This window comes from Solanum verrucosum, unplaced genomic scaffold (genome assembly GCF_900185275.1).
Source record: "Solanum verrucosum unplaced genomic scaffold, falcon-dt-bn FXZP01000004.1, whole genome shotgun sequence".
Classification (NCBI taxonomy): domain Eukaryota; kingdom Viridiplantae; phylum Streptophyta; class Magnoliopsida; order Solanales; family Solanaceae; genus Solanum; species Solanum verrucosum.
In genome coordinates this window covers 684,122-702,910 of record NW_026020212.1, presented here as the reverse complement: position 1 = coordinate 702,910, position 18,789 = coordinate 684,122, and the positions used below count along the sequence as shown (strand labels likewise).

Below are 18,789 nucleotides of genomic sequence, written 5' to 3'. Positions count from 1 at the left end.
TTCAAGGTTGGATCAAGGTTTGGGGTCGAGGTCAAGTTTAGGTATTAGGTCTAGGTCTCGGTTGGGTCTCAGGTCGGAGTCAGGATCGGGCAGGGGTCAAGGTCTCGGGTCTTGGATCTGTGTCAAGTCTCGGGTGGGGGTCGGATCTTGAGTCAGGGTCAGGGTTGGGTCTCGAGTCAGGGTCGAGGTCTCAAGTTGAGGTTAAGGTTGGGGTCAGGTTGAGGTTAAGGATTGGTTTAGGTCTCAGGTGGGGGTCGGGGTCGGGGTCAGAGTCAGAGCTGGGTCTTCAATCGAGGTCAGGCTCATGTTGTGGTTGGGGTCGAATTTTGGTTTAGGGTTAGGGTCGAGTCTCAGGTAAGGGCTAGCATTGTGGTTAGATCTCGAGTTGGGTCGGGTCTCGGGGTCGAGGTCTTGAATCAAGGTCGGGTCTCAAGCCAAGATCGAGGCCAAGTCTTGAGGCGAGGTTGGGTCTTGGGTCGGGGTCGGGGTTGAATGGCAAATCGATTCTCGAGGTTGGTTTCTAAGTAAGAAACTATTTTTCTAAAAAGTATGTTTCTACTCTGTAGCTAAAAATAAAAGATGTTTTCTAAAAAAATATGTTTTATTCACCAATTATACACTAGAAAATATTTTATGGAAAATATTTTCCACTCACCAACCAAGAACAAGAAAATAAGTTAGAAATCAACTTATTTTCTAAGAAACATTTACTAGAAAAACATTTTCCTATGCTGAACACACCCCAAATTCTAAAACCTTAAAAGAGACATCTATGTTCTTCAAAGTAGTCATAGCTAGTGATTTAATACTATGACTTACATTAATTAAAAGTGATTCTTTTATGGTCGTTTTGGTCATATTATTGTTGTTTTCTAGTAGTGGATGTTGTTTACTAATGCATGTATTTTTTATTTTGCGAGGTTCAAATTCGAGGACAATTTATTTTCAAAGAGAGAGGAATCAAAGAATCCATGGTGTCATACCTCCTTTAAAGTTGATGAGTTCAATGAAGAGGTAATGATAGTCATTAAGTCAGTACTCAGTTATATTTAGAGGTTTCATTAGTAGATAGCTAGTTATGCTTCAGTTTGACCTCTGTGTCCTTTATCAGTGATTTCAGTACTATGATTTGCATTAATGAAAAGTGTTTCATTTACAAGACTTCCCTTCGAATGCTTTTAAGCTATGTTTTCGTTCATGTCTAGATGTATGACATGTCTAATGCTATATTATGGGTATGATAGGACCAACAATGGCATTCATGAGTATCGATCTTGCATAGAGTCTACTCTTGGGGCATGATAAATACGCACGTATATATGTGGAGTCATGTAGTTATTATTCATTTTAGCTTAGCCTTGCATGATACTTTACACAATAAGTATTCATATAGAAAAACACCATAGTTCACATCAATTAATACTCATAGAAAAACATACAATACATTTATTCATTAAGCAAAGCTTGGCCAAAATAGTTGCGTACATAAATCAGCCTTATTACATTGTTACACACATAAAATAGGTAGCTTCTTAATTATTTGTTTACATAGTCAAAGCCAAGCCATGAGACACTAAAATATTCTTAGTAGTGGCAAGGTGAGTAGCAATAGCAAGCATATTTTGCCCAGTAATATTTGTGACCCCATGGCTTATACTTCTTACAGATACCATATTTAGCTCCATAGTAGTGCTTGCAATGATAACTACATTTATAAGAGTATTGGCAAGGTCCATTCCACTTGTCACTCTTTTTCCAACAGTATTTCCCTTCTGCCATTTGTATTTCTGCAAAAATGAGAAAATTGAAAAACCATGGTATGTACTTGAGATAGCAAATTTATCATAATTTCTAAACAAATTTTATTTCCTAAAAAAAAACAAATATTTTAAAAATTCATAATTTTAAACAAATCATAATATTTGGTAATGTTTGACTGGTCACAGAATTTAATAAGAAAAAAATATTTAATTTTTTTTTGTAATCTTAAACAAATCATTATATTTGATATCTATAGTATCATGTTGACTCACCAGTTGCAGCAACAAGGAAGAGGCAAAAGAGAAGGGCGAGAAAAGTGGTGTATTTTGCCATAGCTCTTATTTTGTGTGGATTTTTAATTTGGTGAGGAAACAAACAATTGAAATAGTTGTATTTATAGTGTGGGAAACTCATATTGTCAACTTAATTTCATTTGATTTGTTCAAGGTTACGTTGGATGTTTGCTTATTTAATTTAGATGGATAATTAAAAGGACACATCAAGTACAAGCGAATTAGTCCAGCAGAATTAGCATTTATTTAATTGTAAGGAATTTGAATTGATCAAAGAACCATTATTGAGTGATAATTAAAGTCTTCTACTAATTGATCAATTCAATATCTCCACAAATATTGACTAACATCATGAAAAAAGTTAGAAGATTTGTGAATGAAGGTATATCGGTTAAAACTCACCTTTGATGAGTATAATTGAATTATAATGGACATGAAGAATTAATGTGGATATCAAAATTGATAGTGAGGATCATGGGTTGACTGTGTTATATTCTTTTACCACATTCTTACATAACCTTCGCTGATACATTTCTGTATGAAAAAGAAAGTATCTAACTTGACGATGTTACTATTGCAGTAAACCCTAAAGAATTGAGAAGAGCTTTCCGGATAGTAGAGCTAAGGGTACGTAAGGTATTGTGAGTAGGGGAAGAAAATAATATAAAGACTTTAATAGGAAAAAGTCTAACGTCAGATCGAAGTCTAGAGCAAGTAAGCAAAATTGCGATGAGTGGTGGAAGTAGGGTTACTACAAAAGAGATTGACCTAAACAAAAAAAATAAAAGAGGAAAGCAGAAAGTTGATTACTCTACAAACATTGGTGGTACTAATAATAATTTAGATGACAGTGACTATGTAGGAAAAGTTTGTGATGTTAAGCACAATTCTTGGATTCTTGATTCTGGTGAATTGTTGACATATATGTCTACACAAGAATTGGTTTTCAACATACAAACAGACAAGTGAGATTGTTAATCGATGTGATTATAATTCATTAGATGTAAAGGGCGTTGATAATATCAAATTGAGAATGTTTGTTAGCTTTATCAGAAATATTAAGTGTTGGCATGTTCCTTGAATGAAGAGGAATTTGATTTCTCTTTTGACATTGGATGATCAAGGGTATAATTTTCACTTGGAGAATGAAACACTTAGGGTCTGTTTGGAAAGCCACCTGGTAATTGGAATTGGTGTAATTACTAGGGTAGTAATTACCAGCCTAGTAAATACACTGACTTGTTTGGTTGCCACAGTGTAATTACACATGTCCTGTTTGGATGTCAAAGTGTAATTACACATGTTCTGTTTGGATGCACAATTGCAATTATAAATTTATAATAAATTTTAAAAATAAAAGATTAATTATTTAAAATTTATACTAGACAAAATTTAATATATTACAATTGAATTGATTGTAACAACTAAAAGTATGAAGTTTCTACGAATATCGTGAAATGCATGTTTGATAAAAAGAATAATATATAAATAAAATGTCATAAATTATTAAATGTTTGACAAAAATATAATCTATCAAGTCTAATTAAAAAATGACGTGCAATGTAAATTCAATATTACTAAAACAAATGAAACTGAAAATATAACATAAGTTATAAATTCAAACCAAAAAATTTAACATAATACTCTTATAACAAATTTCAACATAGCAATAAATATGATTATTTTTATTTTTTCTTAATAAAGAAACATAAGTCTATAACCTTACTTAACAATAAATTCTATTTTAATTTAAAAATTAGAATACTAAAAAATTATGCTAATGAGAAAATAAACATGGCATAAAGAAATAGATAATACGAGAAAATTACATAGAATCCGTAAAGTAAGGTTGAGAACAAGAAGAAAATGAAATATAATAATATAAAATAAAAAATAAACTTTTACAAATTTTTAGAATAATAAAAATAAAAAAAGAACTTAAAATAATAGAAGTAAAAAAAATTAAAAATAGAAAGAAAAAAAAAAGAAATTAAAAAGTAATCAGGTGGTAATTACACCATGTAATTACCAACAATTCACAGCCTCTGCCTGTGAATTGTAGAGTGTAATTATCCTCTGTCAATTACACTAATTACCTGCTGACCAAGTAATAACCTGTCCTTCCAAACAGGACAAGACAGTGTAATTACACCAATTATACCAAATCAAATTATCAAGGTGTCCTTCCAAACAGGCCCTTAAAGTGTGTAAAGTCTCCATAGTACTCATGAAGGGTAGACCTTATTCTAGACTTGTTAGCAAGAATTTTTGGGCCGAAGTAATTAATACAACTTGTTATTTGATCAATAGATCTCTATCCACAACTATTGAGTTCAAAATTGCTTTAAGTTTCGGTCCAGTTTGCCTGCCTGCTGATTATTTGAAGGATGTTTGGTTATCCTACGTATGCTTGTGTAAGGGATGGAAAAAAAAGAAGTGCATATTACTAGAGTATCAAATAGAGTAAAAGGTTACAAGTTATGGTTCATAGATCAAAAGACTCCATGATCAATTATTAGTAGTAATGTGGCATTCAATGAATTGTCTCACTAGATAGTCAAAAGGAAAAGGCAATAGCAGAAATATATTGTGGTGTTAGTGAATGCATAGAGCTAGAAGTGAATCTCCACTAGCTCAGCCCAGTAGTTCAGAAGTGAAGGGTGTGCAATATATTAATCAAAATGATGTAGATGCACCCATATAACTATAGTTGTAAATCTTTGCAACATGTAGGGAAAATAGAGTAATAAACCGACCAAAATGATTTGCAAATGTTGTTAACATGAAGGAAGTGTCAACACATGATAATTTAGTAGCTATGATGATCAAGGTAGTCTCGGCCAATAACTTAAGGCATTGACTAGACTTGATTGGTGTGTGTAGTACTCAAAAAATCCTTTCGAGGGACGTTATTCCTATTAATGTAGAGAATTCAAAAGGAAAAGGTTTGTTAATTATATCTTGATTTTTTCCATATATATTTTAGGAAATCATAATTCCTATACAACTAGGAGACCCCTTATTCTAATAGGTTTGGAAAAAGAATATATTGTCCCTCTAAGATTGGTAGGACCTTTTCTTTATAGGTTTGGGACTAGTTAGGATCGATATATAGGGGATATAGTTGAAGACTCTAAACATTGTGATTACACTTTTTCTTTTATTTCATAGTAGAAAACTCTCTTTGCTTTTGCTTGAAGGATTAGGCCTAGCAAAACCTCGCTAAATTCTTGTGTTAATTTTCTTCTCTATTTTCCTTGCTTGCGATTGTATCCTAGTTAATCCAAGATATTTTTACAACATCTAATTCTAACATAAGTCTCAATAGCATCAATGTTGTGCTTTATATGGAAGTTTGATGGTCAAATTTAAATCTTCTACACTTTATTGTCCAAAACCAAACCAAGTTTCATTAGGGATTCCAATTCTACTCGAACAGAGTTCCTTGCTCTCCGATCCGTGCTTAGTCCATAAATAAAATTCCTCAAATAATTTTTCTTGCACTTGAAAAAAAAAAAAAAAAAGTCAAAATCGACAACATACGTTAGCTATAGGTCAAAATTGAGAATAATGGATAGACTTTATAACATCAATAAATGGTGTCACGGTAGAAAAATATTAGGGCACTGTCTAGGTTAAAACGGAGTAACGCTTGTCAATTATATAAAATATATAAATCACACTTTTATTAGGAAACTGATGTAAAAAAACAACAATTGCCCCTCTTATAAGACCGAGGAACTTCGTCTGTTTTAGAAAATTATAAAAAAATTCACCAAAATGAATTGTTTCAATCGGGAATAAAACCCATGTGTGAACCATGGCATTAAAACAGTTCAACCAGCAGAGCATTCATGTTGGTTGAATACAATACAATACAATACATTTATTCATCACGCAAAGCTTGGGCAAAATAGTTGCACACATAAATCATCCTTATTACATTGTTACACACATAAAATAGGTAGCTTCTTAATTATTTGTTTACATAATCAAAACCAAGCCATGAACACTGAAAGATTCTTAGTAGTGGCAAGGTGAGTAGCAATAGCAAGCATATTTTGCCCATAATAGTTGTGACCCCATGGTTTGTACTTCTTACATATACCATATTTAGCTCCATAATAGTGTTTGCAATGATAACTACATTTGTAAGAGTATTGACAAGGCCCATTCCACTTGTCACTCTTTTTCCAACAATATTTCCCTTCTGCCATTTGTATTTCTGCAAAAATGAGAAAATTGGAAAATCATGTTATGTACTTGACATAGAAATTTATCATAATTTCTAAACAAATTTTATTTCCCAAATATTTTAAAAATTCATAATTTTAAACAAATCATTATATTTGGTAGCTATATAATCATGTTTGACTGGTCACAAAATTTAATAAGATAAAAATATTTTAAAAATTTGTAATATTAAACAAACCATTATATTTGTAGCTATAGAATCATGTCGACTCACCAGTTGCAGCAACAAGGGAGAGGCAAAAGAGGAGGGCAAGAAAAGTAGTGTACTTTGCCATAGCTCTTATTTTTTGTTTATTTCTTGGTGACAAACAAATAATTGAAATGGTGGTATTTATAGTGTTGGAATTCATGTTGTCAACTTAATTCCATTTGATTTGTTCAAGGATTACGTTGGATGTTTGCTTATTTAATTATAAGATGGATAATTAAAAGGACACATCAAGTACAAAAGAATTAGTCCAACACAATTAGCATTTGTTTAATTGAAATGAATTTGAATTGATCAAAGAGACATTTGAGTGATAAAGTCTTCTACAAATTGATCAATTCCTTATCTCCACAAGAATTAAATTACTAAATTAGAGAATTAAGAACACAATAAATTTTTCCACAAGAAGCTTTGGGTGTGCATAAATAGACACTTAGATTTGTATGAAACTGCACAAGTAAACACACACGTTCCACATGTCATATACACGTAGGCTACCACATAGGATACAAAATTGTCATGTAGGATGAATGTGCATATTTCTTCAATTTTATACAAATTTAAGTGTCTACTTGTGCAAATTCAAAGTTGGAAGGCATAGATGTCAGCTAAAGCCAAGTTAAATGACATATTTATTTATTATGCCTTTAATAAATTATAAAGAAAACACCAAAATGAATTGTTTCAACTGGGAATCAACAGTTCTACCACTGGAGCATTCATATTGGTTGATCAAATACATCCATAACTTTTATTAATGCTCTTTAATTACAATTTTAGACTTTAAAAGCGATAGATGTTCGTCGATTTTTAAAAAGAAAAAAATGGAAACACTGTCGTTGGTTTTCTTTTAAACATAAATTTGTTTGTCAATCATCAAAACTAATTTCAAGGTTATTGAGTATTCAAATGATATGTGAGTTGACCTACTTGGAGTTATTTTTGGTCAGATGGTTAGATTTTTTTTTTCAGAGTCAAACAATACGAACTTTGACTGATGTTTTATGATGTATTTTTTTATCATATCGATATGAAAAAAATTGCGATTTATAGTACTTTTTGTTAGTTTTTGAATATCTAATTTTTTGTTTAAAATATCGATTCAATGTAATCTAAACTTCACTATGAAAATTAGTCAATTTGACTTTCGAAAAGTGCAACATGACAATTAAAATGGACACTTTATCTTATAGATAATGGACTAGAATTTGATTCAGATTCCTGACTTTAAAATATCTCCCAAAAGAAGTAGTTTGCTTAATTAATTAATTTATAAGATGGACAATTAAAATGGAAAATAAGTACAAAGAACTAGTCTAGCACAATTATCATTTCTTTAATTGAAAAGAATTTGAATTGATCAAAGAGCCATTTGATTGGTAAAGACTTCTACTAATCGATCAATTTTATCTTCACAAATTGCTTTAATGAAGTCACCATCCTTTTATGTTAATATACATGTTATTTAGCTCGATTTTTTTCTACTTTTGTGTTCAAAACACAATAAACTTGATTTTCAAATAAACTGGATGACAGATTGAAAGTAAAAACTTTATCTATAAAATGTTATTTAATTTGGTTGCAGCTCATATTTATATTCTTCAACTTTTGTTGTGCACAAATAGACATGTAGGCCTAATTTGTTTGCACTTAATGGGATCTAAATCTAAATGGTTCAGACATTGGGTCATTAAGTGCATTTCTTTTTTTTCAAGTTTACTACTTAATAACTCTTAAGAGCTCTGATTCGGTCAGATCCAAAAAGAAGTTTGAAGACCGTCCACTGTTCTCTTGATATCAAATACAGCCTTTCACAAACTGTACTTTCAATCCATTATTTAACATCTTTTTTTTTTGGTTATAACTAGGAGTGGCAATGAGCGCATCGAGTCGAATATGAGTCAATCAAAAAACGAGTTAAATAAAAATGGATAAGTTACTTGACTCGACTCACATTTTAAATGGGTAAAACAAGTTACCCAATGGATAATATGGGTAACCATAGTTACCCATATTTAATAGAATCTTGTTAAGAGCTTTAAAAATAAAAAAAAATTAAGTTTTTTTACTCCACTCCATCCCCTATCCCCTATCCCAAAAAAATGTAAAAATAAAAAATTACCCCCCCACCCCACCCCCCTCTCCCCCCCCATCCAAAAAAAAATTTAACCAAAACTTTTAAATTTTTTCATTAAAATTTTTTAAAAAAAATTACCAGCCCCCCCACCCACCCTACCCCCTACTAGCCCCCCCCCCCTCACCATCCCCAAAAAAATCAACAAATTAAAAAAAAAATCATTAAAATTTTAATAAAAAATTACCACCCCACCCCTTACCCCAGCCCCCTCCACCCCAATCCCAAAAAAAAAATTAAAAAATTTAAATTTTTTCCAATAATTTTTTTTAAAAAAATTACCAACCCACTCCCACCCCCTATCCCAAAAAAAATGTAAAAAAAAGTTTCATTTTTTTTTTAGATTTTTTTTTTTTAAAAAAGACTTTCTTACTATTCCACTCTTTATCACTTTTTTTTTGTTTGTGTGATACATATCTTTTACTCATTTTATCCATTTAACTACCCACTTTTAAATGGGTATATTCGCTTTTACCCATTTTTAAATTGAGTTGGATACCTAACCCATTTAAAATGGGTAAATATGAGCGAATACCTATATTAATTACCTATTCTGCCACCCCTAGTTATAACCAATAATGAGTAGCATCTCATATTAAGTGATGATTATACACATTGTTTATATATAGTTTAAATAGAGTAATAATAATATTAGTTTAGTGAAATACATGTGATTTGCCTAGGGGTGGCAAAATGGGTAAATAATATGGGTATCCGCTCATATTACCCATTTTAAATGAGTTGGGTATCCAACTCATTTAAAAATGGATAAAAAACTAGTAATATCCATATTACCCATTTAAAAGTGGTAGTTAAATGGATAAAAAAACAAAAAAAAAGTGATAAAGGTAAGAAAGTCTTTTTTTTAAAAAAATCTATAAAAAAAATGAATTTTTTTTTTACAATTAATTTGGGATAGGGGTGGGGGTGGTAGGGGGTGTTGGGGGGCTGGTAGGGGGGTGGGGTGGTAATTTTTTTTTACAAAAAATTAAAAATTTAATGAAAAAATTAAAAAATTTGTTAATTTTATTTTGGGATGGGGTGTTGAGGGGTGGGGTGGTAATTTTTTTTAAAAAAAATTAATGAAAAAATTTAAAATTTTGTTTATTTTTTTTTTGGATGGGGTGTGGAGGGGGGGGGGTGGTAGGGAGTGTGGGGGGGCTAATAGGGGGTTGGGTGATAATTTTTTAAATATATATTTTTTAAAAAAAATTAATGAAAAATTTAAAATTTTGTTATTTTTTTTGGGATGGGGTGTGGGGGGTGGTAGGGGGCTGGTAGGGGTGGGGTGGAAATTTTTTTAAAATTTTTTTTTACATTTTTTTGGATAGGGGGGCTGGTAGGGGGTGGAGTAAAGTGATAAATTTTTATTTTTTTTTGGTTTTTAAAGCTTTTAACAAGATTTCTATTATAATATGGGTAAATATGGTTACCTATATTATCCATTGGGTAACTTGTTTTTACCCATTTAAAATGTGAGTCGAGTCAAGTAACTTACCCATTGTTATTTAACTCATTATTTTATCGACTCATATTCGACTCGACTCGCTCGTTTGCCACTCCTAGATGTGACTTTACTTCAAGGTACGTCATTGTGCTTAATCTATCAGATAGTCGGGATTTATGAAGGACTCATAAGATCATAAACCTGGTAGGCATGCCAATCCGATCTTTATAACATATGCATATGTGTGCTTCAATCAAATGAAATGTAATGCATACGTCCAATAGTGATGCTATAATATTAATACAAATTCAAGATATAATGAATATGAACCAAGTAAATCACATATCCTTTAAAATATGCTTACGAGTCATGGAATTCAATCCAAACGAGGAAAATAATCAAATAACTCATATCATGCCGCTGGTACCTATCTAAATGCTCGTCATCTCATTTATACAGATCTTTACTACCCTTACCCCATTTGTTCAATTAAACATTACACTAACACTTCATAAAGAGTCAAAGAAAGTCTCAATTTTTCTTAATCAAAACCTAAAAATTTAAATTATGATTTTTCCTTTCTTTAAAAACTCTGAACAATCCCAATCTAGTCAAATATGCAATCGATATAGTAAATGATTTTGTAGTCACCTATCTTTCCATGAAAAGAATCGGCTCAAAATGTCAACTTCGAGACATACAGGTGTCGAATCTGGAAATTTCTTTCAAAATAGTTTTATCCATATCTTGCGAAACTCATGGATAAAAAGTTAGCTAAAATGAACCATTAATTAACACCCAAATATAAATAAAGAAATACATAAAACTCACTTTGGGGAAAAAATTCCTCGATTCCCCAATTTAAAACACTAATTTAATCTTTAATTCGATGATAGATTGGTGGGGGATGTGTAGATGAAAGGTTAGATTCTTCACTTCACCCCCCCCCCCCCCCTCCCACCATAATCAAATCTTGAAATACCTACCAAAATCTTGAAATCTTTCCAATTGTGAATGGATCATTGCAATTGTGAGGAACCGGATCCCGACCAAGTATTACAATTCTGACCAACCATCATCATTGCAAACCTCTCATAAACCCCTCCCCCCCAGAGACACTACTCTGATCCCGCAATTGTGAATACAACATTATAATTGCGAGAAACGCTCTAGACTTAGGTTTAAAAAAATCAAACATTGTATATGCGAACAAAGATCTTGCACTTGTGAGATTCTTCAGAAGATTATACTTCACAATCGTGAGTAGCACCATATACATTAATTGACAAAAACTACTACATTCAGTCAAGCTTTGATTGAATCCTCGAGATTTGTTCAAGACTCCATGGAAACAGAAAATGTGTATATTGACTAAAAACCACACTTAGGATATGCTGGAACCGCCAACTCACCAATTCTGGATCATCTAGATGAAATATTAACCATGGTCAATCTTAAGTTTCTTAAACTCAAAATTTTCAACCAATGAAGAATCCCTTAGTCCTTGCCTTGGGAGAAGCCTGTCAAACTCACATTTTAAATCACTCCCAAACACTTTGTGATCCGTACAACCTATCCAAATAATTCAAAATTTCCATTTTGGACCTAACAGAACAGTCAAATTCCAATTTCGAGAGCATTTACCTGGAATTTTTATTTGGTCAAATTTACCAATTTCAAACTAAAAATCTCATCAAAATTCAAAAATCATGTCACTCATCCCTATATATAAAATTGACATACATAAGCTGTAAAAAGGGATAAAAAGGAAAAAAAAAAACATAACAAAAACACAAAACAACCATAAGGGTCATTACATTTACCAATAATTGCAAGATTCACTTCAAACTCAAGAAATTAAGGATCCTCCTTATTGTCATGTTTTTCATTTATGGGTAAAACCATTCTCTCAAGTACATTATCGAGCAATAGAAGTAATAATATATGCACATGCACATATGTGAAAGGGAACTAAAAAAATACATTCATGTTTGCTCTCTTTGAAAAAAAAAAAATACATTCATGTTTGCACATGCACAAGTGTAACATTTGATTTTCATCCAAGGATCCTTTTTTTTTACTTCATTTTGAAAAGAATGACCTGCTTCCCTTTTAGTCTGTTTAAAAAAGAATGTTTCCTTTTCTTTTTGGCAACACTTAAATTTCATCTTTCTGTGTGGCATGTTTAAGACAACGAGATTAAAGGGTAATTTAATATATTTGACACAAATTTTATTTAGGACCACAAATTGAAAAGTTTTTTTTTTACTTTTCCAAACTCTATCATTTTGGTACATGTCAAACTATGACATTATTTTAGAAACGAAGGGAATATTATTTTTCCATTCACAAGACGAACATTCTTTCAAATACATATATGTGAGCTTTAAAATACTAATATATACACTAGCACACACATATATAAAGAAAACGCTATTAGCTAGAAATATTTTACGGAAAAAGGTTAAGTCTATCTCTGACAGAGTTGTCAAAAAGGGTCAGCCCAGCTCCACCCGATTCAAGTCTCGCGGGTCAAGAAATTTGAAGGGGTAGGGCAGGCCGGCTCTTCATTTGGAAGGGCCTGAAAATGCTCAACCCAACCCTAAGAAGGATCGAGGACTAGGGCGGGCTAGCCCTTCTTTTTTTTATCATTTTTTTTCTTTTCAAAATTAAAATTCTACAACATCAAGAAAATGAGAAGATTTTCAAATCAAATATAGCTAATAATGGTGTTGTTTCAATAACACTAGCAAAAGATCTAGTGTAATTAGAATATATATCTAGGATACTAGATATGCGAGATACATGTATCTATTATGATGCATCTTAGATACGTGAGCGAGATAAGAGAGTGGCAAGCGAGATCGGAGGGAAGCGAGGTTGCAGAATTTGTTTATGTATCCTAGATACATGTGAATCCACTTAATAGAGTGTATCTAGAAAAAAACTAACTTAATTTTGAGTCCGTATCCCGAGATACATGTATTTGGACGTACCAAAATCTGGTAAGATTCATACTATTACAACATAACGTGCATTTAAATAATTAGATCATATACTAGAGAGAGTATTGTAAGATACCCTTAAATAAATAATTTTGGCCCCATGGGCCGACCCCGACCCAGCTTGGATCAAGCCTCAAGCGCCAAGGGCTTATATGGGTTGGGCTTATAAGCCCTAGTTTTTAAATGGGTTGGATTGGGCCACCCCATGGGCTAAACCCATTTTGACGGCTATAATCTCTATACTATTAGAAATAGTTTAAATAAATTCTTCGTTATATTTTCGATACATATATACCCCTTTCATTATATTTAAGGTGCAAATATATCCGTGTCATAATATTTTAGCCCAAATTTGCCCTAATTTTAACGAAGAGACATACCAAACTCATAATCAAATGATTCATCCATAATGTTAGATACTCTTCCATAAACTATACACTTCTACAAGTTCTTCATTAAGGGTGTGTTTGGTAGAGTTTTTAGCTAAATTCATTCCTAAAGTATGACTTAAATCTAAAATCATCCTTGCACTATCCAAAAGTTGCAAGATTCATTTTTTTGTCTATTTTTTTTAAGAAACTCACGCCACCAACAAAAAAAATGTGTCAAGTCGAATGAATATATGTACACATGGTTAAGCTAGTTGAGTTGGGTGATTTTTCTAATTTTTAGAAATTGAGGGTTTAAATCATATTCAGACAAAATATATTCAAATTCTAAATATTCTTTTTAAAAAGTATGGTCAAATACAACTCCAACTTCAAAAATTTCAAATTAAGCAATTATTTTTTCTTATTTTCATAATTGAACGTGTACGTAATTTCCCTCAATTTCCAGCATTTTTGTACATTGTATAAAATGTGAATTGCATTGTATATAACGTACATACATACTAACTATTTTATTAAATAAAATCTCTAAATAGTTGGGCATAATATTTTTAAAGTGTATTTTTTACATAATCTTTCTAACCATCAGAACCTACTATATAATTATTTCAAGACTTGCACTATTCAAAAAGTTGCAAGATTCATCCTTTTGTTCTATTTTTTTAAGAAACTCACGCCACCAACAAAAAAAATGTGTCAAGTCAAATGAATATATGTACACATGGTTAAGCTAGTTGAGTTGGGTGATTTTTCTAATTTTAGAAATTGAGGGTTTAAATCATATTCAGACAAAATATATTCAAATTCTAAATATTCTTTGTAAAAAGTATGGTCAAATAGAACTCCAACTTTAAAAATTTCAAATAAAGCAATTATTTTATTTTCATAACTAAACATGTACGTAATTTCCCTAAACTTCCAGTATTTTTGTACATTGTATAAAATGTGAATTGCATTGTATATAACATACATACATACTGAATATTTTATTAAATACAATCTCTAAATAGTTGGGCATAATATTTTTTAAATAATTTTTCTAACCATCGGAACCTATTGTATAATTATTTCAAGACTTATGTATTGTTGCCAGTCAATTTACTTGATGATGCAAAATACATAAAAACTAAGAACACACAAAAATTAAATTTCGAGAATGAGAGATTCATTTCATATTCATATCCTTATTCTTTTTAGGTAACTTTGATCTTCTCACCGTGGCTAAGACATGACCAAATTAAAAAATATATATTTTTTATTGGTTCAATCAGTTTCTTGACAAAAATAGATTGAAGGGTGATTCTTGTTAATTTTTGGATAGTATAAGAATGTCCTTTGCTCACTTAGATAATATAAGGATGTACATTAGATTTGAGTCATAGTTGAGGGATGATTAATTATGAAGGAAAACATTTTCTTAAAATTGTTTTCCAATTTCTCATGTTTGGTTGGCTTAAATGTTTTGGAAGATGTTTTTCCAAAATTAAGACTTTATTTTTATTTTTTTTTCTACCCCAACCACATTACCCCCCTCCCCCCCCCAAAAAAAAAACGGAAACGGGTTATATTTGCCCTTGAACTCTTAGAAAATGGTCATATTTACCCTTCGTCATACTTTTTTGATATATTTGCCCTTACCATCCACCTTTAGGCACATATTTGCCGTTGTACAGTTAAGTATTGTGTCACCATTTTTATAAGTCTATGTGACGCCTACATGGCGCTTACATGGCTCCATGTGTATATATTTTTATTATAATTAAAATTTTATTTTCTATTTAGTATTCTATCTGACCCATTTAGTAAAATTCGACCTAACCAAAATAAAGACCCATTAACCCGATTTCAATACCCATCCTTTCACATTAATTTAGCCATCAAAACATAATAATACAGAGACAATGGCCTTCAACTTTCTCTCCGTAGCTTTACAAGATCTCAGAAGAATCACCTTTTTATCCTAGAGAAAAGCTTGTTGAGAAGCAAAAGTTTTACCAAAACGTCCACAAGCACACATACTTGAAAGGGCGTTTTGACAAGATCACCTTAGCGGTCATTTCGGCTGCTTTGTTTATGATTGTAATTCGGAAAAATATCAAAAAATGAATTTTAATCAAGTCAAGGTATACTTGTGGCTGTTATTCAAAAAAATGTATCAAAAAAGTATGACGAAGGGTAAATATGACCCTTTTCTAAGAGTAGAAGAGCAAATATGACCCTTTTCCGTAAGTAAAATAAAGTACAATGACTTAATTACAACCTTATTAAATATATGTCATTATAAGTGAAAGAACTTTCGTATTAATTTTTGTATGATTACACACACATACTAGAAAAAACATAATTAATTAAAAATATGATATTTACTTTAACTTGACTTTAAATAAATAAAATAATTATTAAAAATAAAAAAATGTGGCAATATCATTAATTTTTATTTGCCATTGAAATTAATAACATTTGACGATGGGATTCCAATGTGAAGAGAGTCAAAACTAAAACAAAAGTGTAACTGATAAATTTGACAATTTTTTTTCTGTCTGTATTAAATATGAATAGTGTGGGTTGTTTTAAATGTAACATTTTAAAGATTGAATTGCATTAATTTTGGTCTTATTTTCACCCAACTGTTCTCCATTTTTTGTTTAGTTTTCATTTTATTTTTTGGTTTCCCACTTGATCCGGTGTTAAGAGTTAGCATTGGAGCTCCGATTAAATACAAATTATACAATGCGGAGTCCATTCGAGGGTGATGCTCCCAATAGAATTTTCTCCATATTTAAAAATATATATATCAGAATTTCAATTGAATAAAAAAGAAGAATATAGAATAAAATTAGAAAAAGTAATTTTAAATGTTCGAATATTGGTAAATGGACCAATGAATGGTAACAAGTAGAATAATTATAAATTCAGATTTTTTTGAGGTTTTATATTATTTATTAGATATATGTTATTAAAAAATCACTAAGGTTGTGTTTGATATAAGAGAATAATTTTTTTTTTAACCTTTTTTTAATGATTTTAAAAATGTCATTCGTAATTAATAATACAATGTGAAAGATATGACAGAGAAATAATGATTTTATGATGTTTTTGAACATTTAATATACATAAGTACCGATTGAAATAATTAAAATGAAGAATTAAAATATTGTTTAAAGAAAATAACTCACTCCTATTAGATTCCTTAAAAAGTGACAGATGTCCTTTTTTCTTATAATTTATAATATTTTTAGAACATATTTTTAAGTAACTAAACACTGAAAAATGATTTTATCAAAAAAAATATTTTGTTTCATATTAAGTCCCTAAAAAGAAAAGAAAAAATAAAAATAAAAATAAAGAGACAAAACTATACTTTTGTCTTGACTCAAAAAACAAAAAAAATGGTCAACATAATTATTGATATTGTTACACTAATATGCATACTAACTTGGGGAGGATGCTATATATACATGTCTCAAAGAAAGAAACCAATCCAAATTAGAGCTTCTTCAACTGAAAAAGTACATTAGACATATAAAAATGGTCTTCGTTCTTTTTATTTCTTGAATCTCATCCTTTAAAGTAACGTTTTTTTTTTTTTACTATTATTATTTTTACAGAACAAAATTTTCAATGATAGAGAATTCAATGGCCGATTTTTATCATAAAATGATAAATGAAGTTTCTGTGTTGTTGATTGATGATGATAAAAAATTTGTCAGTGAGATGATTTATTTACTCGAGTCTCGCGAATATAAAGGTAAATATGCACTACTCCAAAAAATACATATAGAACTTAATTTTGTGTGATATGTTTTATTTTCATAATAGATTTTATTGATATGATACTTGTTATCTTATTTTTTATTTTATTTTGTATCAGTAGCCTTTTAGATCTCATTAATTTTTTAGATCTTGAATTTGTTTTTCTGATTGTCATAACACTGTTTCTTTACTTGTTTATATTTTTTTTACTAGTTACTAAATGACTTTTTGTAATTTATTTTATAATTGTTACACCCGATTAGTTTTTTCTGTAGAGATCTATATAATTTTTAGTGAAGGTGGTAGTTTATATTAATTTTCTTATCATTTAATTTCAATTTTATCAGATATCCTTGAAGAGACATAATCTATACAGATCTTTTTATCTACTTAATCAACTTACATATATGTGTTTTACTCTTGATCTTTTTGTAGAAAAAGAGAAGAAAATGTTCTTTGTCAATTGATCTAGAGCAACAAAGAGTTGGAGGAGAAATCTATTAAATTCTTCAGATACAAATTTTTATTAGGGCTTAGATCTTTAATTTTTATAAATTTATTTATATTTTAGAGAAATAAATTATTCAGATAGTGAAGGCACACAATAAAAACAATGTGAAGAAAGGGAAAGAAAGAAACTGATGAGAGTCAATTATTACTATTATTATTGTTGTTGACTTTGACATAAAAACTTCTTGTCTTTGTTAGGATGTAGACAAAAAATACTTTCACTTTTAATTTTTTAAAATTATTAAGATATATTGAACTCAATAAGTAAAATTTAGAACGATAACTTAATTAAAACTTGTTTATGTTTTTTTTTACTAGATGATAAATGATTTTCTTTTTTAGATTTTTCATAAGCTTGTCACATACTTGATTAGTTTTCTCTGTAGAGATCTATATTATTTTTAACGGATATGGTAGTTTATATTAATTTTTTTGTCATTTCAATTTCATCTGATATCCTAGAGGAGGCATAATTTATATTGATCATTTTACCTACTTAATAAACTTAGATGTGTGTTTAACTCTTGATTTTTTTTTGTAGAAAAAGAGAAAAAAAATATTTTTTATTAATTGATCTAGAGCAACAAAGAGTGGAAGGAGAAAATCAATTAAATTCTTCAAATGTAAATTTTAATTAAGGCTTATATCTGTGATTTTTACAAATTTATTTATAATTTAAAGAAATAAATTATTTAGATAGTAACAGCAAAAGATTAGGACAATGAAAAGAAAGAGAAAGAAAGAAACAGATTAGAGTCAATCTAAGTATTACTATTATTGACTTTCAGATAAAAAGCTTTTTGTCTTTTATGGGATATAGACAAAATATATATATATATATATATATAAATAAGTTTTACTATTTTTCAATATACTATTGTTATTTCATTCTTTTAACTACATGTATCTAGAATTTTATTAGTTATTTTATAGTTAAATTTTCTTATTAGAAATAAATAAATTTTTGTATATAATTTATTTTCGTGTTTTTTTCATTGATTTTTAAAATGCATTGATACAGTTAGAACAGTTGAT

General features: G+C 30.0%; 1 protein-coding gene and 1 pseudogene across 1 annotated transcript; both read right to left on the bottom strand.

Moving 5' to 3' along the window:
* Positions 1-1,391: 1,391 nt before the first annotated feature.
* Positions 1,392-2,100, bottom strand: LOC125830555 (defensin D1-like). The gene is made up of 2 exons (XM_049509738.1): positions 2,034-2,100; positions 1,392-1,787 (listed from the first exon to the last, which is right to left on the bottom strand). The coding sequence occupies exons 1-2, from the start codon at positions 2,092-2,094 to the stop codon at positions 1,585-1,587; spliced, it is 264 nt and encodes an 87-aa protein (XP_049365695.1). The 5' UTR covers positions 2,095-2,100; the 3' UTR covers positions 1,392-1,584.
* A 3,977-nt stretch (positions 2,101-6,077) lies between these two features.
* Positions 6,078-6,589, bottom strand: LOC125830554 (defensin D1-like; annotated as a pseudogene).
* Positions 6,590-18,789: the final 12,200 nt, after the last annotated feature.